The following is a 25,190-nucleotide window of genomic DNA, read 5'->3' as shown; positions in this document are numbered from 1 at the left end:
AGATTAAAATAAAGTAGAAAGGTCGGGAGGACGAAAAAAAAGAGAAGGGGGTGGAAGGGCGTGTCCGTCCAAGCAGTGGGATGGCGTTGCTTGCTGGGGCGATGGGCGATGTGAGCTGGTGATTAATGGACGTCGTGCGAGGTGGGCCGATAAACGGTGTGGGATTAGAGGACACGTAGCGACCGGTGGCCCACCGTTAACTGGGAGCAGCGATGCCGCCCCACTCGGCACGACCTCCGCGGCTTAGCCGGGCTTTCATCTGGCTGAGGGCTGCGGCGAGAGGAGGGGGGTGATGGGGGAGGAGAGGTGGGGGAGAGGCAGGCGAGGACAGAGATGGGCATATAATTGTGCAGATATCAACAGATAGTTTCTGTGTTTGCAGCGGCACCTGCCAACGTCGTTCGCTGATAGGCGTGTGTGATTGGCTCGAACAGCTACCACGACAATAATGAGTTTTCATGCTGATGCTTCCACAGCTACACACACACACGGTCGCATACTGTGGCAATACAGATGCAAACGTTCCTTTTTTTGCTTTTTCCACAGAGGGAAATAAATTACCTTTATCCTGTGTGTGCGGGTGTGTGCGTGTTTCTTTTTGTCCTCTTTTGTGCTTCTGAGATTCAGATTCAGTCTTTCATTTGAGACCCCCATGCTCTCACAGACAGGTGTCTGCCTCTGCACAGTGCAGGTGGGGTTTGCAAGCCTGTGTGTGTGTGTGTGTGTTTGAAGCTTAAATTTTAGAGTTTGTGCGAGGTGTCCATGGGTCATTTATGCTTATGAGTGTGCTTCTGCAAGCCAACTGCTGTTCTGTGGTTTATTAGGATGCTGGATATGAGCTTTGGGGTTTTGCATGGTGCTCGGCACCGCTGAGTTGTGGCATGTGTGTGTGTTTGTGTCTGTCTGTGCGTGTCTGTGTCTGTGTGTGTGCATGCACATTTGATCCACATTTGCGTAAAGACTGTAAACAATGCTTTCCAGTGTCTGTTTTGTGCTCTGATTTAAAGTGAATGTAAATTAAGGAGACAAATCGGGTTTCTGTGCCTGTGGTTGTTTATCTCATCAGTTCCATTTAGTGAAAACTGAATGCTTGTTAGTTCAGCTGACAAAACTGAAAGCCAGAAACTGAGGAGCATTTGCAGTTTTTCTCGGTGACTGCATTTGACCTTCATGTTTAAATTCTGTTTTTTTACTGATTTTAATACAATTCCTAATTTCAACCATATAAATCCTGTATATAAGGTGTAAGACACAACATCTGATATCAAATGATTTCAGCGTAAACGGTCCATCAGGGGTGTTGCACAGTTGACTCGGTGTTGTTTCAGTGACAACACAGCACCCTGTTTTGGGCTGCTGTTTGTTGTGTGTGATGCGTTTGAGCTACCCCTCAGGATCGCACCTCCACTGCACAGATAACCCAACAGTGCAGCAGCATGGATGTGATCCCTCACTGGCTTCCCACCCGCTAATACTGCCACCGTGCTAACAGTCACATTGTAATTGCATGGTGGATCACTGAGTATTTTACTGATTGCTAACATTTTAGCAGCGTCCCTTATATTAAGTCAAAGTCAAAATACCAGTCAAACTGCTATGACTAAAAACTGAGCTCATGATTGGTTAATGAGAATCCCGCCTCTCAGGTCTCCTGAGTATGTCACTGCTGAGGTCACTGGGGAAACTGTTTAGGGAACGTATCATGATAACTGGCACACAACCAGACGTTCAGTGCTTTAGAAGCTAAGTAAGCTTAGCAATAAGAATAGTGTTTACATCCTGTCATCATGGAAAACGGCGGTTCTGGTTAAGTGTCATGACGTGCTGAAAGTCAGGCCTCAATCCGAGTCGAGCAAAGGCGATAAAAACCTGTGTCTACTGCAGAGTCAGTTGTCTCGGGAGTAAATGCCGAGTGTACACATTCCCATTGCGCACAAAAGATCGGAGTGTGTTTAAGTGGTATTTTTGACCAGTGGAAAAGAGGTATGAGTCTACCACATGAGACTGCTTTAGAGAGAAAACGGAAATTATTATTTTGTGAATTTTATGTGATCTGTCTTCCTCTCCGTCTCTCTTTCTCTCTGCAGGCGTTCATTCGTCCGTTCAGGGAGCACCACATCGATCCAACCGCCATCACTCGCCATGACTTCATTGAAACCAACGGCGACAACTGTATGATCCCCATCCTACCGCTGGCTCACATGGCCTACAAGTTCCTAACATACACACCAGGTAGCACACACAGAATTTTGCATTTCTTCCGCTGGCTATATAAAGCCTTGAAAACATTAACATTAATTCATTATTATATATATATACATAATTTATTTAAAGTATTTAGAGTTCAGTGTGAAAAATGTGTAAGAATACTGTGATTTCCTGTTAGATCGCACCTCCACTGCACAGATGCCCCAACAAAGCGATGTGAATCACAAGCTCAACAACACGGAGTGATTCCTCACTGGCTTCCCAGCGCACTCACAGTCACATTGTAAAGCTGTAATGTGTCTGTAAGGACTTTCGAAGGTCAACTTTACAGGGTCTAACAAACTGTAGCAGTAGCTTACAGGATACCAAAGGTAGCGCGGACTCTGGCTGAAGTGTGTCCACTGATCACTGGAAGGCATGGGGCACTTCGGCTGGTAATCATGTGCGCTGACCTTACGAGCGCAGGGCAGGGCAGGAGGGGAGGGACTGGGGGAGGAAGAGCAGCAGGAGAAACAGAGCAACCTGTTATTGAGGAGGCAACATGTTCACCCATCATGTCTGCACTTCAACTTGAGCCAGAAGGTCACTGATGGGTGTAGAGGGTGGAGGGAGGGGAGCTGACATCAGTTAGCCAGGGTCATTTTAATCGATTGCACATTTAATTTCTACACTTTATTTTTAAAGCAGTGTTTTTTTTTTTTTAACCCTGGTCCTTGTGGCCCCCTGCATGTTTCCCTGCTCCAACACACCCGATTCAAATGAATGGGTCGTTATCAGGCTGCAGCAGAACTTGATGATGAGCTGTCAAATGATTGTAAACAGGAATAAAGGTGCACCTTGTTTTTCTTCATTTAACACAGCACACTCGCAGCAAAAAAATTGCAAATAACCTCAGTTGTTTAAAAAAAATACAGTTACAAAGTGCAGATTATTTTAAGTGCTTGACAAAATCAAATAAACCAGAGAGGGAGCGTGCTGATCATGGATGCAAGTGTTGGAGTGATACAAAGACTTTCCAGGCCCAGTGATACTCTGAGTTCTCTGGCTTATCAGTCAAGTATTTGAACTGCACTGCAAACTAAATTATCAGGTAGCAGACAGCAACAGCTGATGCACATAAACGGTTTCAATGCAGGTTGAACTGCATTATAAACATTTCATCAATGGCAAAAAAGTGTCTTGAAACACAGATCGCCAGTTGAGTGCAACAGCTTAATCCTAGATGTTGTTGTGGAGACAGGTCTCTGCATTTGGCAAACGAGTCCCATTTTATGCATTTTATTTTACTGTGACCGGACGTTACCCAGAAGTCCAATCTGCATCAGCTTTGCTCTCATCCCAATTCTCTTCATCTGCTCCGTGAGGCTGTCTGTCTGGTTGGTCGAAAAGATGCTGTGGTCAGTGGTCATCCTAAAGTCTATAGCTCTTAATCCAAAACATTTTTTTTTCTTCTCTTGAACAGTTTGCAAAAATGAATAAAGGAGCTGCCATCACAGTTGCCATTCCATCTACAGTGCATTTTAGAATTGGGAAGACAGATTGAAATTTCGATTGTGGATCATGAATGTAGTCAAATAATAGATTGTGGTTTTTGGGGGGGGAGCAAATTTTAACAGCAAAAACGTGCAATGTTGTTATGCACATGTTATTATGCCAGTATTACCGTTAAGCTCAAAGTTAGTGAAAAGTGGAGATCTCCATTTCAAACACAGTCAGACTCATGAAGGACAAAGACAAACGACTGAGAATCCTGATACACATGAACCAACACGTAAAGAATGTAGGAAGTTTTATACGTCCTGGACGGAGGAAAGAGGAGCAAAGGGGAAACTTGCAAAGGTCAGCTGCTTGTCCACAGCAGAGACCAGCGAAGAGGGCGGTGAGGAGAGGGAGATTAGAGGGGCGAGAGCGGTAGTGAGGTTCACTTGTAGGTGACATCCACACCTGTCATGTCACACACCGCGGGGAGTCAAGAGGTCATGAGACGGAGACAGGGGGAGACGCGGTGACATCTACACCTGTCATGTCGGCACCTCAAGAGGTCACCGCTAAGAGTTTGAGACAGAGGGTGAGAGTGCATGGAGGAGAGCGGGAAGGGAGTGAGAGCACGTGGGGGGGGCGTGGGGATGGACGAGGGTCATGTAGCGGTAAGATGACATCTAAACCTGTCATGTCAAGCTCCTCACTGTGTCCAACGGTCACCAGACAAAGACGGGGACAGAGGTAGATGGGAAAAGCTGAAAGCCGCGAGGTGACATCTCCAGCTGTCATGTCTGCTCTTGAACTGGGGTCAAGAGAGCACCGTTTTAACCAAAGAGAGAGGGAACGAGGGATGGAGGAAGACGGAGGGAGGACAGCTGTAAGTCATACCGACAGAAAGACTCTGGTGAATAACAAGAGTTAGCGCTGTGACACACCAGCTGTAAACAGAGAGGACGGACGTAAACCAGACTCTCACTATGCAGGTGTTGGCGGCTCAATTACACCTGAATCCAAATGACAACAACGGTGACCGCGCTGCAGGCTGTTTACAAGCTCCATATTATTTAGAAGGATTGATGCTCTCTGCTGGCTCTGTGTGTGAGTCCTGACACGCTTGTCACCTGTCAGCTCGTATCAACACCGACACTCAACATTCAATGTCAGCACTCACCGACACACCTACATTAACCACTTCACAGAAACAACTCTTTCTTCTAGTGCTCTTTTTTCTTTTTTTTTATAGCTTAAGTCCAAATGTGAATGTGGGGAACTGTATTTATTACCTATGCCATGCTGATTAAGATGCCTTTAGTTTTAGAATTTTTGGAGCATTTGAGAAGAATTACAAATTTGCTTGACTGCTTTTGATATTTGGCTTTCAGACAGGAGCTTTCAGACAGACGGTGACAAAAAAGTTCAGCCAGGTTGATTACCTTAGATGATTTCCAATGGAAAAATAAGGATTTGGCAGGAATAACCATAGACCAAAAGAAAATATCAAACTTTTTTAACGCCTTGGTAATTGTAGAGCAGACTGAAACTGGGCAACATGTCTCATCCTGTGGGCTAAATAATGTATTGCTGTTGCACAGTGATCATGAAGCTCATGCAGAGTTCACCACAGGATAACCCAGCATTTGGGTTAACCCTAACCCAAATGCTGTTTGGGTGTGACTTCCTCAGAGCCAGTAAACTGCCTTCAAGTTCCAGCTCCACCTTCATCTGATCATCACATAGAAACATAGAAGCACCCATTTTGTCCAGTCCGTGGGCGCCTTTGTTGGAAAAATGTTTTGTTGATTCAGTTTATGACAGTGATATGCAGGGGGAGTGATTGATTGCAGCATTTCAACATCAGTAGGACTATTACTTGCACAATAAATACCAGGCAGATTTTTCAGGGACTTATTTCCAGGCTGAAGTGTCTCACCCCTGACTGAGTGACTTAGATTTTCCTCTTGATGCCCGCGGCGCTGAGGTCAAAATATTCATGTTGGACTACTGATTTCAGATTTTGGAAAAAACAGTCTGTGATTTTTGAAAGGCAGTGTGAGAGTCACCGCTCACTGTCTTCATGGTTATAAGTTGTGTACATTTCAAGCTATTTGTCCTCTCTCTTTATCCTACTCATCTGTCTTTGTCCTCTCTTCCCCTCTCTCCTGCCAACACTCTTCCCCCATCTCTTTCTCTGTCTCTTCTTCTTTTCCCTCCTTCCTCATCCTCCCCCTCCGTGTCTCCTTCTCTCCGAGGCTCCTGCTAGCATCCTCTCTGTGGGAGTACTACGCCTTCATGCTGGCCCTCTTCATTACACTAAACAGTTTGATCAATTATTCTATTAACTTAGCTCTGTGTCTCACTTTCTTTCTTGCCTCCCTCTGTCTGTCACTGATCAGAGGCCTTGGCGGCATCCTATCCCTGGGACTGCTACGTCTTCGCCCTGGCGGTTTTCGTGACGCTGACCAATCAGATTCATAAGTGGAGCCACTCCTACTTCGGCCTCCCGCGCTGGGTCACGCTGCTCCAGGACTGGCATCTAGTGTTGCCACGGAAACACCACCGCATCCACCATGTCTCACCGCACGAGACATACTACTGCATTACTACAGGTATGAACAGGTGACCAGCAAATAGTGTGTCTGCCAATTTTAGGGTAAAAGCTATGGTTACACATATGAGATCGATTATTTGATTACTGATTCATTAGTTTTTTTTGTGTGTTAACACAAGTAGAAGTAAAAACTGCCCAAACAAGTATCCATGCTGATTATAAAAAAGAAATAAATGAACTTGTGAAATAAAAACCCAAAGAATCAAGAGGGCCTGATGGACACGTTTGAGCTGTTTATTCACATTGTGCAGGATGATAAACAAAGTTCAATTTTGCTGTTATTAGAAGTACAAAACAGAGAGGAAGTAAGTGCAGAGGGGGAACAAAGCTTTGTCTGGACATGAACCAGGGATCTGCACTGAATTACTGACATACTATGGTCCACGTCTCCATCTACCAGGATGCCCCCCAACATAACCAAGACTTTTAAGAGTGGATACACATGACTTCTATCTATTATAGATAATTCATATGCTTTTTGATTTTCATCAGCTGCTCAAATTTTTCCTGTGAGGGCCAAAACAGAAAATTAATGGTGGGCCACGGGCCAAAAGCAATAAACACCTATTGAAATGTATTGTTAATGTGCAAAAGATATGACAAAAGTGTCCCTCTGCCCATCATGCTCAGATTATGATAAATAATTAATAATGATAAGGGACACCACATTTTAACCCAGAAAAAAACAACAAAACATTTTCCTCCAATGTCCGGCTCAGGGATTGAACAGCAATTGAAGAGATGACGGATAGCGAACAACTTGAGGGATATTGAGCGATGTTTCAAGGTAAAACAATATATTTGATAACCCATTAGCTAACGTTAGCATTCAACAGCTTACCTGCTCACATTACTGCCTGGTTGATCTGTTCAAGATGTGCGTTAATGTTTTGGAAAAAACTAAGCCTTTACGACCATATCATCATATCATAGCATGTAACGCTATTAAACGGTAATTTTGGCTAGGAAGCTAATGTCAGAAGCTAATGGGTTATCAAATATGTTGTTTTACTTTGAAATATGACCTGATGTTGGTTTATGGGAGTCAACTTCGGCCTGTGGGCCCCACCTTAAGCAGCCCTGGACTAATGGAGCTGGACATTTTGATAAAAATGTACTATTTAAAACTAAAATTACACAATTAAGCATCCAGTTTAAATTGTATGTGTGCAGCTGGGTTTCATGAATTTTAAGTGAATTATGTAACTGAGAGTGATCACTGAACTGAGGGTAAAGTGCTCTGTGGAGGTTTTTGGCAGTTTTCATTAGATAGTTAAAATATCCCTTTGAAATTGACAGTAAAATGTGCTGTTCCAATATTAGCACTATGCTCATTGATCATTGATACAATCATACAGTGTGATCAACACTCAGCCTCTCACATAAGTGCTTAAGCTCTCTTTTCATTTCATAATACGAGCATTTTGTTGTTCAGGAAAACGTATACTTGAAAGTAACTTGAGTATATCTACGCTTACATACTTGTAACACTTTACAAAAATATCACAGGGCAACCCAGGTGGATAACAGAAGTTTATTCATGACACTGTTTTTCAAAAGAAGTGGAGATGCTGCCATCCAGTCTCTGAGAATTAGAATGAGTCCATCATGAGTGCTGTGGGAGATCATCCGTATACTTCTGAGACCAGATCAAACATATCGGATCAAAGTCGATCTCCTGGTCAACCACCACCTTCAGAAAAGAAAAACAACATCCCTTCCTTACTTTTGCATTCATTCACAACATGGAGACGCTGAGCATGTGTAACATGACTTTTGAACACTATCTCGGCGGCCATTTTAGATCGCCATAATTGAAGCAGATGACTCCAGAATAATTTGACTTACAGTTCTCAGCAGATTGGGACAAAATGGCGTCCGCGTCTATCTGTCTGTCTGTCTGTCTGTCTGTCTGCTTCTTATGAATAACTAAAAGAAAATGTTCTGTTTGCGTGTGTGTGTGTCTTTAGAGACAAGCGGCCTCCGTAATAGATCCACATTCGGTATTCTGTGTGCATCTGGGTGAGAGGGAGAGAGGGAGGGAGCAAAAAGAGGGGAGGATACACAAGGGGGACTGAGCTTGTACGTCACCCTGCGCCCCTACGGACGACAGATGTGTGTGTGAGTCAAGTGGAGGGGGGTGGCACAGGGAAAGTGTGTGCTTGTACGCGTGCACACCCGCGTACATCTGCATACTCGAGCATCTGTGTGTACTAGTCTTTTTGACCTCCTCCACGGTTTCTAACCTGTGGGTGTGTGTGTGCGGAGGGGGGGGGGGTGGGTGTGGGTTGGTGGCGGTCGGGGGCCCACAGGGGACGTTGACGGCCCCCCGCTCCCCCAGCCTGGCTGCCTGGGCCGGGCATGGATATTCCACTGGGGCTCGCCTAGCTGCCTTTGTGTTCGCCACTGGCTGACAATCCCCATGTATATTTAATGCTAACCTGCTGTCTGTTCTAACAAATAGGACTTCACAGGCGGGGGGTGGGGGGACAGGGGAGGGAGCGGGAGGGCGAGGAGAGGAGAGGAAAGGATGGGAAGGAAGCCGGGATTTGGAAGGAAGAATAAGGAGTGTGCGGCGAAAGAAGGAGAGGAGGGGAGGAAAGGACAGACGGAGGGAAAGAAAGAGTGAAATCAAACAAAACCGCTGGCTGCTTTACTGTCTTCCAGCAGAGAGAGGGTCACAGGAGGGACACACACACACACACACACACACACACACACACACACACACACACACACACACACACACACACACACACACACACACACACACACACACACACACACACACACACACACACACACACACACACACACACCCCTGCAGCTATAGCATGCACCCTATGCAAACACATCACGGGTGGTGGTGTGTGAGCATCAGACAAGGGTAGCCTAAGTACACACAGCCCATGTAGATGTCTCTATTTGCTTCTTGCCAGTGTGTGTGTGTGTGTGTGTGCATGTGTACGCATGACATCTTTTTTATTGCTACACTTGTGTGCTTTTGTTATTGACTGTGTGGGAAATTAAATGAAAAGTAAAACTGAATGTGTGCTACTGCTTTACTCTACATACAAAAGTACAGATCGTGTGTGTGTGTGTGTGTTTGTTTCTGGTAGTAACAGTAAAAAGGTCTTTTATCTTGAATCTCAAGGGACTGCTCTGCTTCTTCTGAAGCAGTGACGCTTGTACATGTGTGGAACATGCTTGGCATAGATGTGTGTGTGTGTGTGTGTGTGGTAGCAGCATGTCTGTACAGAGAATATTGTACAGACATGCATTTATTCATCTGTACATGTAAATGTACTTTGGCCTGCAGCCATACATACATTAATGTATTTACTTTAAACATACAGAAGACTCTCGGCTATGCGACTTCTGTAAACTGCGAAAGAACGGAGAATCTGGAAGTGTGTGTGTGTGTGTGTGTGTGTGTGTGTGTGTGCGTGCGCATGTGCGTGTGCATGTGTGTGTGTGAGAGAGAGAGATAGAAAGAGAGAGCAAGAGAGAGCGGGTGTGAGTGTGTGCATCATTCTGTGTGTTAGTGGAGGCTAAGGACGTCTCCTGGGAGCATCCCTCCACCCCTCTGAAATGGAGTCTGAATATGATGATGAGGGTGAGACGGGAGGTGAAATGCAGATAGAAGAGCTGAGTTTGCAGGTGGGGAAAAAGGAGGGAAAGAAAGAAGACAAAAGAGGGAGGGGTGGAAGTTAAGGACAGCAGGTGAGGCAAAGAAAGACGAGGTGAAGCCCGAGATGATCAGAGGAAGAGGAAGAGGAAACACAGAGGTTGGAGATGGGATGGTAATAGCAACCCCTCAGTGGGTGCTGTTGGAGCAGTGGGTGGAGCCACAGGCAAAACAAATATCTAAATACAGTATCAAAATCTCCCCGGGGCTCCATGACTATAGACTGATCTGTCTGAAACACTTAGGCTTGTGCATGAGTGTCATCCTTCAGGTCATTCCGTAACTTCTGCCCAGTGTGTGTGAGTGTTGGTCTGACAGCGCTGTCAGCTGGAGAGACGCTCTGTGGTGCGATAAGATTTTATTACAGAGCAGGACGGACACTTTTCTCCGACTGTGCGGAAATCATAAGTTTTTACATCATAGGTGATGAACAAAGGCGTTGAAACACGAGTACACACATGCCCGCTTTTAAATCTCTGTATTAGCTTTAACACTTCAATAGTGAAAAAAAACATTTTCTACAATGTCCCTCCACGTTCATCCCGTTCAGGTGAAAACCCATAAAAGTATGAAAAAATAAGAGAAATAAGATACAATTGAGTTGAGAAAAAGATGAGGGGTTATGCTGAATCATCGTCTGTCAGACTGGTGAAAGGTTAAGAACCATTTTTACACCCAAATAAAGTCCTAATCCAAAACATTAGGATGTAAACACATTGTTTTTTGAGCTGAGGAGTGAGACACTTTTATTTTTATATATTAGAACAGAGAGCCAATGTTCTTAACCCCCGAAAAGGTTGTGTGTTCAGCTGGATGTCATGTTTTCATTAAACCCAATCAGAGCTGGAGCTGATAAATAACTGTGTTAGTTGAGATCGGACTTCTTTCAAAGTTTGTGTCTCTTCACAGACTCAACCACATTTTTTTTCAGTCTTGTCTCGGTCTCGGACAAAGAGGGCTGTGGATTTTATTTCAAGACTAGTCAAGACGGCAGGGATTTCACTTTGTTGTATATTTAATTTGATTTTTTAGTTTGATAGCTTCGGTACTCATTGATTGTTTCTATGAGACAAGACAAAAAACCTAGAAAACAAAATATTTGCACAAAAGTTGTGTTGTGTCAGGTGGATGGTATAACATGGAAAACATATACATCGATACCAATATACTGTATGTTATATTGAACAATCAATCTTTTGGTATCGGTCTAATTTATATGGCAATTTGTCGTCTGTGGGTGTTTTCATGGAAGTGTGGATATCTCAGATTGCAGATGCAGTGTGGGACTCTGTCTTGGTCTTAACTCAGTCTCACCCTGCCCTGGTCCTGAAGTTGACTTGGTCTCAGTACCTCAAATGCTTGGTGTTGTCTCGGTCTCAATACACTCCGGTCTCTGTCATGACTTGGTTTTGGTTTAGGTGGTCTTGACTTCAACAGTGCATCCATCATCACTGCAGAGTCTTTCTGTTAAAAACTGGATACAGATTGCACCCTTTCTCTCTGAAGAGTCCAGTGTGAAAGGGGAATTAAAAGTGAATGAAATCCTGATTCAGAGACGGGCCAAACTACATTTTCTAGACACTAATACTCACAAATCCCCAATTTCTCTCTTTCTCTCTCTCTTTCTCTTCTCTATTTTCTGTCCTATTTTCCACGTTTCCTCACATTCCAGGTTGGTGTAACTTTCCACTCGACCAGCTGGGCTTTTGGAGGCGGATGGAGCAGTTGATTGAGCGACTTACGGGGCAGAAACCGCGATCAGATGACCTGGCGTGGGCCAAGAAGACTGACAGATAAACACGCAAACACGTGGACGGATGGGTTGACAGATGGGCTTGCAGATGCAGATGCATAGAAATAGGACTTGGAAAAACACACATGCACACACATGCGCGCACACACACACACACACACACACACACACACACACACACACACACACACACACACACACACACACACACACACACACACACACTCACACACACATACACACACTCAACTCATGTCTCTGTGCTTCTTGCTTTTTTGCTAAAGAGCAAACATCCAAAAAAACGTTTTTTGCAAAAACACAAAAAACAAAGATGATTCGAGAGATTTCTGTTTGTGCTAGGGTCTATATGTCGATGAGCTTTGAACGTACGAGGCGAACACATGACGAGAGGGTCACACTGTAACGGCCTATCATCTAGTAGTCCTGTTTAACCAATGAGGTGTGCTGGTGTTGTGGTGTGTAGGTGTAGGAGGTTTCTGGAGGTTGGGCTCTCCAGGAGTGACACCGTGCTGCCTGTCGCTGGCAGCTTCTTACACCACACACACATACACAAATGCACACACACACACACACAAACACACACACATGCTTTCACACACTCCTGCACACAAACACAAAGTCTGAAAGTCAAATGTTTAGTCACCGTCTTCTCCGATTTCTTTGCGTCTGTCCGTATTATTACTGTTTTTGACTACTTACAAACCTCACCGCCCTCACGCTGTTTTCACACACAAGAAGGTGAAAATCTGATGATTGTGTGCTTTAGTATCAAGGTGTAGACAGTTCTGACTCCCCTCGTTTGTGCCTGTGCTTGAGGTAAGACTTGGTGGGGCAAAAATGAAAAAAAAAAAAAAGAAAAGAGAAAAAAAGAACAGTTTTCTAAAATACATACTGTGGCTTCCGTAATAACTTTTATAGTACTGATATAAACACATCAGCAGTCGACTTGCAGATGCATACTAACACACGTAGAACACTTTTGAAAAATGCATACATACAACTACAACCATTCAAGATCATGACGTCCAGTTTTGGTTTGCTGTTATCGGCACTTCCTGTTCATCCTATCCTGTGTGCTTTGCAAATAATAAAACATTTCTCATTGATCTTTCTGAACAGAAAGATGCTTATAGCTTCTAATAAAATGTCCAGTCCAGCTGCAAGAAAATATTTTACTGGTTAGTCTTTTATGCAGTTAACACGTTCAATTAGAGGCTTTTGTTCACATTGTTTCTAAGTGAACTCTTACAGACCGCTCTATTTCACCTTGATCCTTTTGAACCTCCATGAAAATCAAAGAGGCAGTGACAGTGAAGCTGAAATAGAACACCACAAGAATGAGTCCAAAACGCCCCAAAAATCACTTAGCGGTTTTGTCAAAGTCAAAGTCTTTGGGGTTTTTTTTTTTAAACACAATTTCAGTTAAATGCCTGAAATAATGTCTGTGGTTAACACAAACTTGAAAGATTTTTGCGTTCTGTCCAACAACACATAATACATCAGTGAAGTGTTTATATGCCTTTACAAAGGCGGTTGAAGTTGGTGTGGACCTTACACGTCTTCACATGGAGTCTCATCCACTCACAAATCTGTCTGTATGGGTGGACTTTAGTTTGAACTGATCTGATTCTAACTTTTAGATCAATTCATAGTAAACTACACAGTGTACTTTGTTGATAGCTGAACTACTGGCGATTGTATTTAAGTCATTAAAGTTGTCTTGATTTGTGAAGGTCATCTTGCTGAAGCGAATCTTATCATAAACTTGTATTTGCCGCTGGGCTTATTTTTCTGCAGTCATCCAAAATCCAATAGAAAAATCCCACAGGCTTTTCATGGAGGGAACCAGGAGATGCTAACATCTGTGTTAGCATAGAGCTATATGTCACCCCTGCAGCGCTCAATTGTTAGTGGAGGTTTAGCAAGTTGAAGTAGGTTTAAAGCAAGTGGTGAATGTGAGGAACTTGAACAAGTTCTTTCTTACAGGAACACGTTGACAGTTGGGGAAATTAAATGACTTGCTTTCTTGCCAGTGGTCTCATATCAGGATGATAAACATGGGGCTACAGCCAGCTAGCTAAGCATAAGACAGGAAACAGTAAGAAACAGCTAGCCTGTCCTCTGTTTTTCCCATTGGTCCACCTCAGCTGGCAGCTACGACACAGTTGCAGTGGCTACAGTGTAATACTTTGGCGCAACTCAGACCACCAACTCTCCATCCACTTAAAGTGCTTCTTTTGCTACGCGTCTGATAAACCCTTCTTCCTGCAACAAATCTTGGGCCTTTTGGGTTCCTGTGTTTGTGGACAGTCATGTTTATTAAATTCATGAAGAAATCAAATCCTGTCATTGCACTAAGCGAACTTAGCCAGCTACTGGTGACAACCTCATGTTACTGTCAGTGTGAATTCATCTGTCTTCTTATCAAACTCTCACCAAGAGGAAGCAAACAGGAAGTACATTTCCCAAACTGTTGGACTAAAATACAAAAACTAAGATGGAATGAAGAAAGTCTGGTATTAAGTTTGGGTAGCAGGTTGATATTTATATATAAACTAGAGTCTCCTTCTTTCCTTCTAACATAAAGTGGCACAAATGGAAGCAGAAGCTTCAGGGGACTTTCCTCACTGTAATCGTGCCATGGCTGCAGACAGAAATATATCCAGCTCGAGTTCCTTTTCTTAGAGAATGCTCGTGGCTGCCCTGAAGGCCGTAAAGTAAGTCCTACATGTGTAGTTAGCATTAGCTTTCCACCGCTGCACTGGATGGCTCAGGGCAGGAAAAGCTTAGCTGGTCCCGCTGCCTGTCAAATTTGACATCGCTAAGAATTTTAATTCGGCTTTCATTACTGATAAGTTAAATTCTTACAGTATTGATTTAGCTTGAAAATAATTTGTACCACAAATAAACATCTGCAGTCCTTTCAGCAACGGTTGCAGTCATTAAAAAATTTTGAACTCTTGATTGGAAAATGCTGCGTTCACAAAACCCACTGTGCTGCTTATTTGACTGCAGCCGTGTATACTAAACACACGACAACAACGCGTGTCACAAACCTTTAAGCCTGTATCAGAGGGGCTCGCTGAAGAAATGTTTGTGACAGCTGGTGTGAAAGGAAGAAGGGAAGAAAATCTTGCACAAGAGAGACTAACACATTATTTTTCATTAAAATCTGGGTATGAAGTACCACTGTCTCCAGTATCTCAGACTTCTGTTTCATATGGTGACACATGCACTTTAGTTGGCTGTTACTAACTCTGTACTAGAGTCTAGCTGCTTGACTTGTAGTTTAAATCTAGGCTGGAAATCCCTTCGGTCTCAGAAGGTCAATAATAACAGCACTTTAATGTTTTACTGAGTAAATGTCTAAAAAAAAAAAAAAAAAAAAAAGTGTCCTGCAAGCACACATTCACACAAACAGATGAAATCACACATCTCCCTCACTCACTCGCATGCATGCACGCACATAAACAAATCCTCTGAATGCAGCCATACACAAACAGACACACACACGCACACACCTGCTCTTTCTCACGTTGTGTTCTGTTGTTTTCTCTGGCTTTATAATTTTCTATTTTTTTAATCAATGGATCAAGCCTTGTAGAGTTCGATTTTGACGTTCCATTTTGCAGCTCAACGCTCGCTGCTCGTCTTGCCTTAATGTTTTTATCTGCTCTTTGATTTAAATAAAGGTTTAATAACTCCAAATGTTCCCTCTCTGTGGTCGTCTTTCATATGAAAAAAAAAAAAGAAAAACGTGTGGATTTGAAGCACACTGCTCAGAGGATTGAAGGGCCAGTTTTAGAATCACGCGATGAAATTATTTTTCAGAGACCTCCATTAGTGTCTTTAGTGCAGAACTAAAAGAGGGTTGTTGATCTAAGAATATATGCAGACAAAATGAGAATACCAAATGGCTAAAGGATGTGCACTTTCCATTCATTTTAGCATGAGTTTCAGTCTGGGTTTATGATGTGCTGGACTGAAAAGTTACATTTGGGAGAGAGGCAACATGCTGGAGTTGAACCACTGCTGAACCACCAGCGCCCTCTAGTGTAGGTTCAAGTTTCTGCTCTGGTAATATTCACAGAGTCATAAACAGCAAAGTAACAATATAGAAATACTTTGTTACAAGTTGATGTCATGCATTTCCATTTTATTTATACCAATTAAAGTACGATATTCATAAAAATCCAAAAGTAACTAAAATAACACCGTGTACAGAATGACATATTTCACAGTAATATATGTTATTTTTGGATTATTATCACTGATGCATTGATATCTTTATCACTTTCATGCTGAAGGTAGCAAAGGTGGTATAACTGCTTAATATAGTTTATCTGCTGTGAAGCTTTCCTCTCAGGAATCTGTGAAATTTTATTTTAATCTATAAAATGACATTGTCATTTATTTGTTGATCATGTTTTGTAATATTAGGTAACTTGAGCAAGTAACTGGAAACTGAAATTATCAAATAAATGTTGCAGAGTAAAAAGCACAATATTTATATATAAAACGGTACTTGAAAAATTATACTTGAGTGCAATACTTGAGTAAATCTACTTAGTTACATTTCACTGTTGGTAGACAGACAGACAGACAGACAGACAGACAGACATGTCCACAGGAGAGGTCAGAGGGTCACCTCATGCTGCTCTACAGACCTCCTGAGTCTCACCATCTAGAGCTGTCTCCCCAGAAAGCAGAGCCCCTGTTGGGGTACAGCTGCTGCTGTGGCCCCTCTGGATCCCGCTGAGAGCCAGAGGCATAGGGTTGTGGAGGAGGGAAGGGAAAGTAATTAAAAAGGAGAGGAAACAAGAACGGGGGGGGGGGAGAGGAGGGTCAGAGACAGGTGAAAGAAAAGTGAAAAAGAAGATTAAAAGAAGAGTGTCTTTATGTTCATTTCCTGGTTTAAGAGTGTACAACTAAAGGGCTGAGAAGAGTGGTAGAAGCTGATGAAGCAGATATTTAACCAACATTACAACTAGCTGCCACTGGACTGAGTGATACTACTATTGTTTCTACACTGTAAAAGATGAATGAACTTACATTTGTCAGTTGACCGAAAGAAGATTGAATAAAGAAAACAAGCTGTGTAATTCTGAAAGTAGCTGCAAAGGGCTGCTCATTGCAAAAGAAAGGGTCTGATTCACAAAGCACAAATAGGCACACACAGCTACAGTGAAAATCGGTATCCTGCGATCCATTATTCGTGAAAGGGAAAGGTCTCCGGAGAGTCCAAACTATCAAACGATGCATGCTTGGAGGTCTTCCAATATACTGATCGTGTTTCTAGAAAACTTTATTTAATGAGTTGAATGAACTCCTGAGACTGATTTAGGTGAAAAGGACACCAAGTTCTGAATGTGTCTGAAAAATATTTAATTAGTTTAATATTTAACTTGAAGTAAATGAAACTTGTACATTTACATTCAACAGTAATCACTGGTGTCCAACCTTCACTGGGGTGTGACACTTGGAGCCACTTGCTCTACAATCATAGACCCTGCCCTCAATTTGAGCTATGGTACCAGAGTGAAACAACGTCTTCTGCTGCAGTGTTATCATGCAGGAGTGCTGTTGCTGTAGAATGGAAAAAGGTTGCAGTGGTGTGAAACCGCCAAAGTCATTAGATAAGTAGTCTGGGGGCCATGAATTTAATGGCCACAACTCCAGCAGTTGTTAGTCTGGGCCAAAGGTTGACCAAGGCTAAAGTCAATACAATTATATATCATTAGTAAAACAATCCCTGTTCAAACTTGGTGTAAATACTGATGTCAGTATGTAATAGCTCCAGGAAAATGACACCATCTGCGTATAGAATGGTTCCCTATAAACCTTGATTTTCTATGCTGTTCGGTCTGCAACCAGGCTCGAATTAGGTCACAAAGGAAGTGTCTCCTCCATTCACACCCAAAACAGGAAGAGGCATTGTATTCCCCAGTCACTATCCCCAGGTAACAGTGGAACAACTGCAATAGACGTGGAAACTCACTGCCAAAGTGAGTGGCTGATGAAGGAGGCAAAGAAGGCCTAGAGTGATAAAAACAAGGAAAAACATATGAATCAACAGTGTTTACTCAATGGAGGAGCACTCTGATTTTGGGTTTTGTTTTGGTCTTTTACTTTGTTGATTTGTGTCTGCTCTGCACCGGAGCCTGAGACAGTTCATAACCAGGATTCTCTCTGCTTGATCAGTAAGTAACAATAGCGGCTTGCTTATTAATACAACTCAACAGCGTCAATGATAATACCACAGAGTAATGCTGGGAGGAGGAAAGGTGAGAAGTCGTCCATTTCCAAGCTAAGCAAAATGTTTCCTTTGCCATAGTAATTTTATATACCAATGTACTAATTAGTCTTCCACAAGTCAGAGTGTTTTGATTGAATGTAGACTTTTCATTTAGAGTTAAGTACTGTACTGTAATGTGGAGATTTATAGGGTTTTCATAGAAAGACTTATTCATGTTTGTACAACAAGAAAAGAAATGGTTACGATAAAAGTCCTCTGCACATTTAACTCCATGTTTTTGGGCTATTAATTTGTCAGAAGTAGTCAGAGAATTTATTGTGGGTTAGCAGATGACACAAATGGGCACAAAGACACAATGTTCATCGTACCTGAGTGTGAACACAAGCACACACACACACACACGCACACACACACACACACTCCAGGGGATGTGACATGTTGCGGAACTCTGACTGATCTCACACATCTTCATATAGTTCACAGTAAGAGCTCCTTTGTCATTCCCACATTACTGCCATCACTTCCACTGTTACACCCACCGCTAACAAGACACACACGAAGCTAGACTTCCATTCTCTCTCTCTCTCTCTCTCTCTCTCTCTCTCTCTCTCTCTCTCTCTCACACACACACACACACACACACACACACACTCCCTCTCTCTCTCTGCATGTCGGTGACATATTGGATCTCACTATGCTGATGTGCTTGGCTGATCAGTGTCTCATGCTGGTAGCTATTAAAGTTTCTATCAGACATACTGAGATGCGGGGCTTGATGGCAGCACTACCAAGCAGTGAGATGCAGGGACAAACGTTAAGCTTTTAAGTTGGTACTTCATTATAATATGAAAGTTACAGTTTTTATATAGCGGTGCACATAGATAGTGATCATGCGTGCCGTTGAAATCTTACAGTTCATCTTGCTTTGAAATCATGCTCCTTTATGTGAACTCTGTCTCTCTGAAGTGCATGAGTCAGAAAAATCCAAAGTACATACAGTATATATTACTGTATTATACAAGCTGTAACACAACTCCTGAATGCAGTGAAAAACAGGATCAACTGGTATTACACAAAGATAGAAAAACTTCAAGTTAAATAGCATTGAAATTAAACCTCTGAATGTAATACTGCAGTCAGCCAAAAGTATGAAACATAACCTACATGAAAAAATGATGGAGCGGTATAACATCTTTATTTGTTAAATATATCTGCAATCAAAGGTTTGCGTATTTGAGTTTGTCATCGCTTATGATAAGTAAACAGTCATCAATAATGGGTCACTTTGGTCAATTAGGGGCAGAAGAAAGAAGCTGTAAACACTTTTGTTATATAGTTTTATCAAAGGTGCACTGTGTAGTTTTAGGGAAGTCATTTTTACAAGAAGACAAAAAGTTTCACCAACTGATTTATTTTTATTTCCATATACCAATGCAAAGTGAATAAACAAACTAACCTTTTAAAGGACAACACACTTTATTGTACTTTGTATATATGTGGCGGACCCTGCCACCTTTATAGGTTCAAACGAGAGTTTGAATTACTTCAAAAATACACAGTGCCCTTTATGTGACAATGTGTTTGCCGAGTCTGACTTTTGTCAGTGAGGTCTCAGACTTGCAGTAAATCAGTAAAGTCATAAATGTGTTGGGTTACGAACACATTAACAACAACCCTTATTCAAATCACAAATTATGCATAATTGTTACTTAGAATGACAATGATTGTTATTATTTACATTAGTAGTAATCATTACTTATATCAATAACACAAAAAGAAACATGTTTTCCTACCAAACCTGATGCTCCTGAATGTGGGACCACCACACAGTTCAGAGCAGGAACATAAAATCTCATTTGGAATTAGGCTGTTGTTTATTTGGTATATTCACCCCTAATGTTAGTTATATCAGAGAGCCTCACAAAGCTCAGCTTTAACTCAACACCTGTGTTTTAGCTAACAAGTGCCACTTCACTCATCTAGACATGAAGCAAAATCCTCAATTGTTTAGTATAGCATATTAAATTAAATCTGATATTCACACTTCAACCAATCTGTTCTGGCCTCCGAAAGGCCATATTTGGCAAATATAACTATTCTCAGAGAGTCACTTTTTTGGAGTCACTTTTTTTCCCTGTAGTTTTTATTCACAACAGCTGCTGGATGCTGAACAATAAAGTCAGAAAACCCAATCATTAAGCTCAAAGAAAATTAAATGCTCTGTGGATCTCAGGGACACCTTTCACATTAGGCTTTCGTTTTTTCCATTGTTATTTGTTCCATTGTTGATATGAAAATACTGATGAGTGCAGCGTGACGGCGAGGTGAGGTTTGCGGGGGACCGAACCTTGCAGCTAATGATTAGATGAAGAGTACCTGGCAGACACAGTTCAGGGCAAAATAGGTTATAAATAAATGGATTAAGTAGAGTCAAGCATGTGATTTTTGCAGTCAATCATTCAACAGTGTGCGCATTGTCATTAAATAGGTGATGGTATAAAAAAATCAGAAATCCTTCTCATCATAGAAATAGAGACTAGTGCAAGATCCATTTGAGCTGGTCTGACCTAATATAAATAAATATGGCAGCTTGACTCAGGCCTTAAAATTGGATCCCAACATGGCTCCAGACATTATTTAGAACCAATAACTTAAACCATTTTTCTGGTAGAACTTCCAAATATTGAGCAGAACAGAGAAACAGAGGATCTCCTCCCCTCCTCCACATGTGTGAGCAGGTCTCTTTGTTTTTGTTTTGACTGTATGTGATAATAATGAAGCTATAAAAGTATATCGATAGTTAGTCTTCATATGCTCCCATTCCAAACTTGGGAAATTGAGGTTCGGCTCGGCGTGTCCCAGTTGGGTAATGGGCTTCATCTGGGTTTGAAGTGAGGTCAGCTCCTCTGTAGTGTGGCTGTGGGTGACTACTGTCAGCTGAAATGCCAGAATGCCGGCGAGTCTCGTTACAGAACAAGGTGTCTTCACACTCCTCACAGTAGCTTGCTGCGTGTGCATATGAGAATATATTTGTCTGTTCCAATTTTTTACATTGAGTGTAATCTCAACTCCCATGTCTATGGAGTTTGAGTGTGTGTGTGTGTGTGTGTGTGTGTGTGTGTGTGTGTGTGTGTGTGTGTGTGTGTGTGTGTGTGTGTGTGTGTGTGTGTGTGTGTGTCACCTGCAGGTGCCTGCACAAGTGAGAAAACCAATTAAGAGACTTGACAGACAAGCAGTGAGGTATTAAGGGTAACTTTCAAGACACAATTCAAATCAAAACAATAAAAAAATAATAATTCAGCTTTGTTTGCAGATTTTTAATTGTTAATTCTCTCCCAGAACTTTAAATGCATTTAAGTTTACTTAAAGGGTTAGTCTGGTGATTTTTCTGAGTGTTACAAATCTAGTCGAACGACCAAAACCAAAAATGTGGTTATTCCTACCAAAGACAATCATATGTTAAAAATTTACAGTTGCATACATATATTTTTCATTTTTAAAAGGCTTAACAATTAAAAAGTTATTACAAGTACAGTGCATTTAGTTTATATTACTCAAACAGGACTAAATAGTAATAATAATTTATTATTACTATTTTCTACCATGGATTAATACAAATGTTGTGCTCTATTCAAAGACTTGGACTCAAATCAGTGGGAAATGGACATGAGCAGACTCCACTCAATGTTTTGATGACTTGCAACTTAATTTGACAAAAATAAATAACTTGGGACACAATTTGGACTTTGGAGCGGTGATAGACTTGTTACTTGACTGGACTTGAGACATGCTGACTAAAATGACTTGTCTGTATTCACTGTCTCCAGCCACTAGCCATAGGTGTGAATGTGAGTGTGAGCGGTCATTTGTCTCTGTATTTCCGCCCTGTGATGAACTGCCGAGTTGACCAGGACTTGACTGGAGAATGGACTTGACTGGACTTGACTCACGCTGCGATTTCACTTTACTTGCCCAAGAAAGGTTTTTGATACACAGACAACACTTGTTATCAGGATCAATGTATTGTTAGTTTTCATCTTGTCATGGGATTTATTGACATTAAGAAACTCATAGAATGTTACCAGTCTTATCCTTGTCCCATGAAGTCATTTAAGTTTTGATGCAAATCTATCTGATGTGACATAGACAAGGAAATGTTCATAGATGAGGTAATATTTTAGTTTTACTCAGGTTAAGTTTATAACTTGTGTCATATGACGGCAGGTCACCAAATGAAACACACTGTTGCTGTAAATGAAAACAGGATCTCTCTGAGTTTGAAGTGTTGGAAAAATGTACTTAAATCTACAAAATTATTGTATTCAGACATTTTAAAGCAGAAATGTCACACATAATGTTTTATTCCTTTTTTAATTCTCATCACTTGTCACCAATACATCTACTATATATTCTTGAACCCACCCTGAACAGATCTGATGTGATAATGCCATTTTACATTTCATTGCATCTTAATGTCAAAACTTCAGCTCAAATACTCTCATCCTCTCTTATGGTTCTAACTTTATGGCTCTTGATGATTGCTTCCCCCTACAAACTGAACCCTAAGCACAGAAAACAACGAACACAATGTTTGATTCTTGCATCTGCTTTTTCTTAGATCTGTTAAATACTGTACGTATAAACATGTTAAGGAGGAGACCTGAGATGTGGGGAACAGCACACCGTCTTTGTCACTGGAAAGAAAACCACAGCACAGGCTAGATACTGTGATGCCACCTGGTGGTTGCATTCAAAGGAAAGGCAACATAAAAGCGATTTACAAGGGTTTAAGGACTAATGTGTAAATTTCAAGGGGTTCAGAATTGGAATATAAAAGTCATAATTATGTGTTCATTAGTATATATATTCACTGAAACTGAGATTTTTTATTTTTTTTTATTTTTTATTTTTTTAATTAACTTGGGAGCAGGGAGTCATTTCACATTTTTATACTACCTGAAGTCCATGGCAGCTTCTCCTACACACTTGGACAGGGAGGCCCGAGGGAGGGGTATTCAGTTGGTTGCAATCTACAACTACTATGAGAGGTGATAGTGACAAAAATAAACAGATGCAAATGGAGGTGATGAAAATAGAATGTATGTTCATCAGTCATCATTCACAACACAAAATGGTAATTTATTATTTAGGGAAAGTGGCCTCAAGGGTGGAAGTAACTTAAATAATTGACAAAAAAAGAAGCAATTAAAGGTATGTGAACTGAATAAAAGGGTGATGAATTGTCAATTGATTGATTCACTTGATCAACATTTTATTTGAAACAGTGTTGCTCTGAAAATCAAATGGGCTATGTTGCTGTCTTCTGTCTACTATCCATCACTCACAACACCCAGCTGAGATCTATAATTTACAGCAAGCAAGTTTTGTTTCTTTTGCAGAAAATGTCAATCAAAAATCATGGCCACTTACTAACTCAGAGTTTTTGGCACTCATCTTGCAGGCCTGGCCTGTTTGTGAGCTTTCTTGACAGAGTCGGCAAATCGAGAGTGGGAAGTAAGAAAATTCAAAGCCCAGTTAATTATCTGTGAAACACTTTTTCAAATAAAATGTCAGTCAACTTTTTCAATATAATTTTACGGTATGTATTATTTTTGTGTTGTCGAGAATGAATGATGAAGGTAAGATGGGGAGAATCATAAAACATGGTTCTGTTTTCATCATTTCGTCACTATTTTTAATCAAATCAGCTTGAAATTAATTGAATCATTTGATAACACCCCATTTTCCATCTCACATCCATATTTACCCCTCCATTTTTAATTAACATGCAGTTTCATCACCTCCATTTTTATCAGTTCATTTTTGTCACTTCCACCCCTCATACAGCTCTGGATGCCACTAAATCTTGCAAATTGAAATTGTGATCCAAATTAATGTTTGTCACATTCAAGCAGGGAAACATTTTTAAACTCACATGCCAACATAAAATATAGGAGGCTCTTTGTAACATATACTGTATGTCATGAATATATGTGATTTTGATATAATTATAATGGGTGATTGCATGTCCAAGTACTCCCACAGATCATCTAACAAGAAGTTACTTGGCAGCAGCCAATAGTTTCACAAACAGCTAAATATCCTTCAATGAGACATGAACACAGGCATCCTTATCCAGTCAGCTAAAATCCAACATGTACGTATTAAACATTGTATGTATACATGAGGGTAAATTTAGTTCAGTTTAGCCGCACAGACAGTATAAACATATTTCTTTAACCGTTTAACCAATGTATAAAGTTCTTTGTAGATTTTGTTGTAAGTCATGAGTATGCATCTTTGAGTTAAACATGATATACATGTTGATTAGTGAGCTTTAGATGTGCTGGTAGGTGGATTTTGTTGCTTTGAACAGAGTTAGGTTAGCTGGTTCCCCTGCTTCCACACTTTATATCATGCTAAGCTAATAGGCTTCTTGTTTAGCATACATACATGAATGCAGTACTAGGTTTCTCATATAACTGTCAGCAAGAATGTCAATACAAATATTTCAAACTGTTCCTTTTTCTATATTTACTCATACTACTACTACTGTGTAAACAGTGACTGAGGGTTGGGGAGGACAGTGAGGGCAGGATTATGACAAGACTGGTTGGAGATTGGTGTAGAACTTGAATCTTCTCATGTATTTAAAAGTTATATAAGTTATGTCTTTCATGAACTTTGAATTTATTACTTTTTACCCTGGGTGCTTTGCAGTCTTCCTCTAAGATTATAGGAGTCAAAAGAAATTGATCACCATCAGTATGCCTTGATGCAAAGTGGTAACATTGGTAACCCTGCAGCTCATTTGGATACATGCAGGATGCTGCTAATTCACCACAAATGCTACCATGACTATTAGCATCACAGTATTTCATTAATGTTTGACATCAGAGACAAATATGTCAGTCTAAACAAACATCTTTCACACATCATACCCCTTTGGTATATACAGTTAAATTAGTCTTGTATCACATTCATACTGCGGCGCAGGAGGTGAGCGTGATGTGGTGGGGGTGACGGGTGAAGGTGAGGAGAATGTAGGGGGTGGAGAGCGAGTGTAGGGACTAGGGTGGGAAATCGGGCATTGCTTGTTTCATGGGACTAGAGATGGATGGCTGACACAGGACTATGGGGACCCAGGCACTGTCAAACTGTCATACCACTCCCA

General features: G+C 41.4%; 1 protein-coding gene across 1 annotated transcript in view; it reads left to right on the top strand.

Moving 5' to 3' along the window:
* The window catches only part of si:ch211-212o1.2 (uncharacterized protein LOC492735 homolog), a 46,491-nt gene extending 31,023 nt beyond the window's left edge, over positions 1–15,468 (top strand). Inside the window, exons 4-6 of the mRNA XM_037108080.1 lie at positions 2,088–2,232; positions 6,084–6,296; positions 11,659–15,468. Coding sequence (XP_036963975.1) covers positions 2,088–2,232; positions 6,084–6,296; positions 11,659–11,783 — 483 coding nt within the window. The 3' untranslated portion in view covers positions 11,784–15,468. The remainder of the gene's footprint in view (positions 1–2,087; positions 2,233–6,083; positions 6,297–11,658) is intronic.
* The last annotated feature ends 9,722 nt before the right edge of the window (positions 15,469–25,190 follow it).

The sequence above is a fragment of the Acanthopagrus latus genome, chromosome 8 (assembly GCF_904848185.1).
Source record: "Acanthopagrus latus isolate v.2019 chromosome 8, fAcaLat1.1, whole genome shotgun sequence".
Lineage (NCBI taxonomy): Eukaryota > Metazoa > Chordata > Actinopteri > Spariformes > Sparidae > Acanthopagrus > Acanthopagrus latus.
This window is presented reverse-complemented; position numbering and strand designations above follow the sequence as displayed.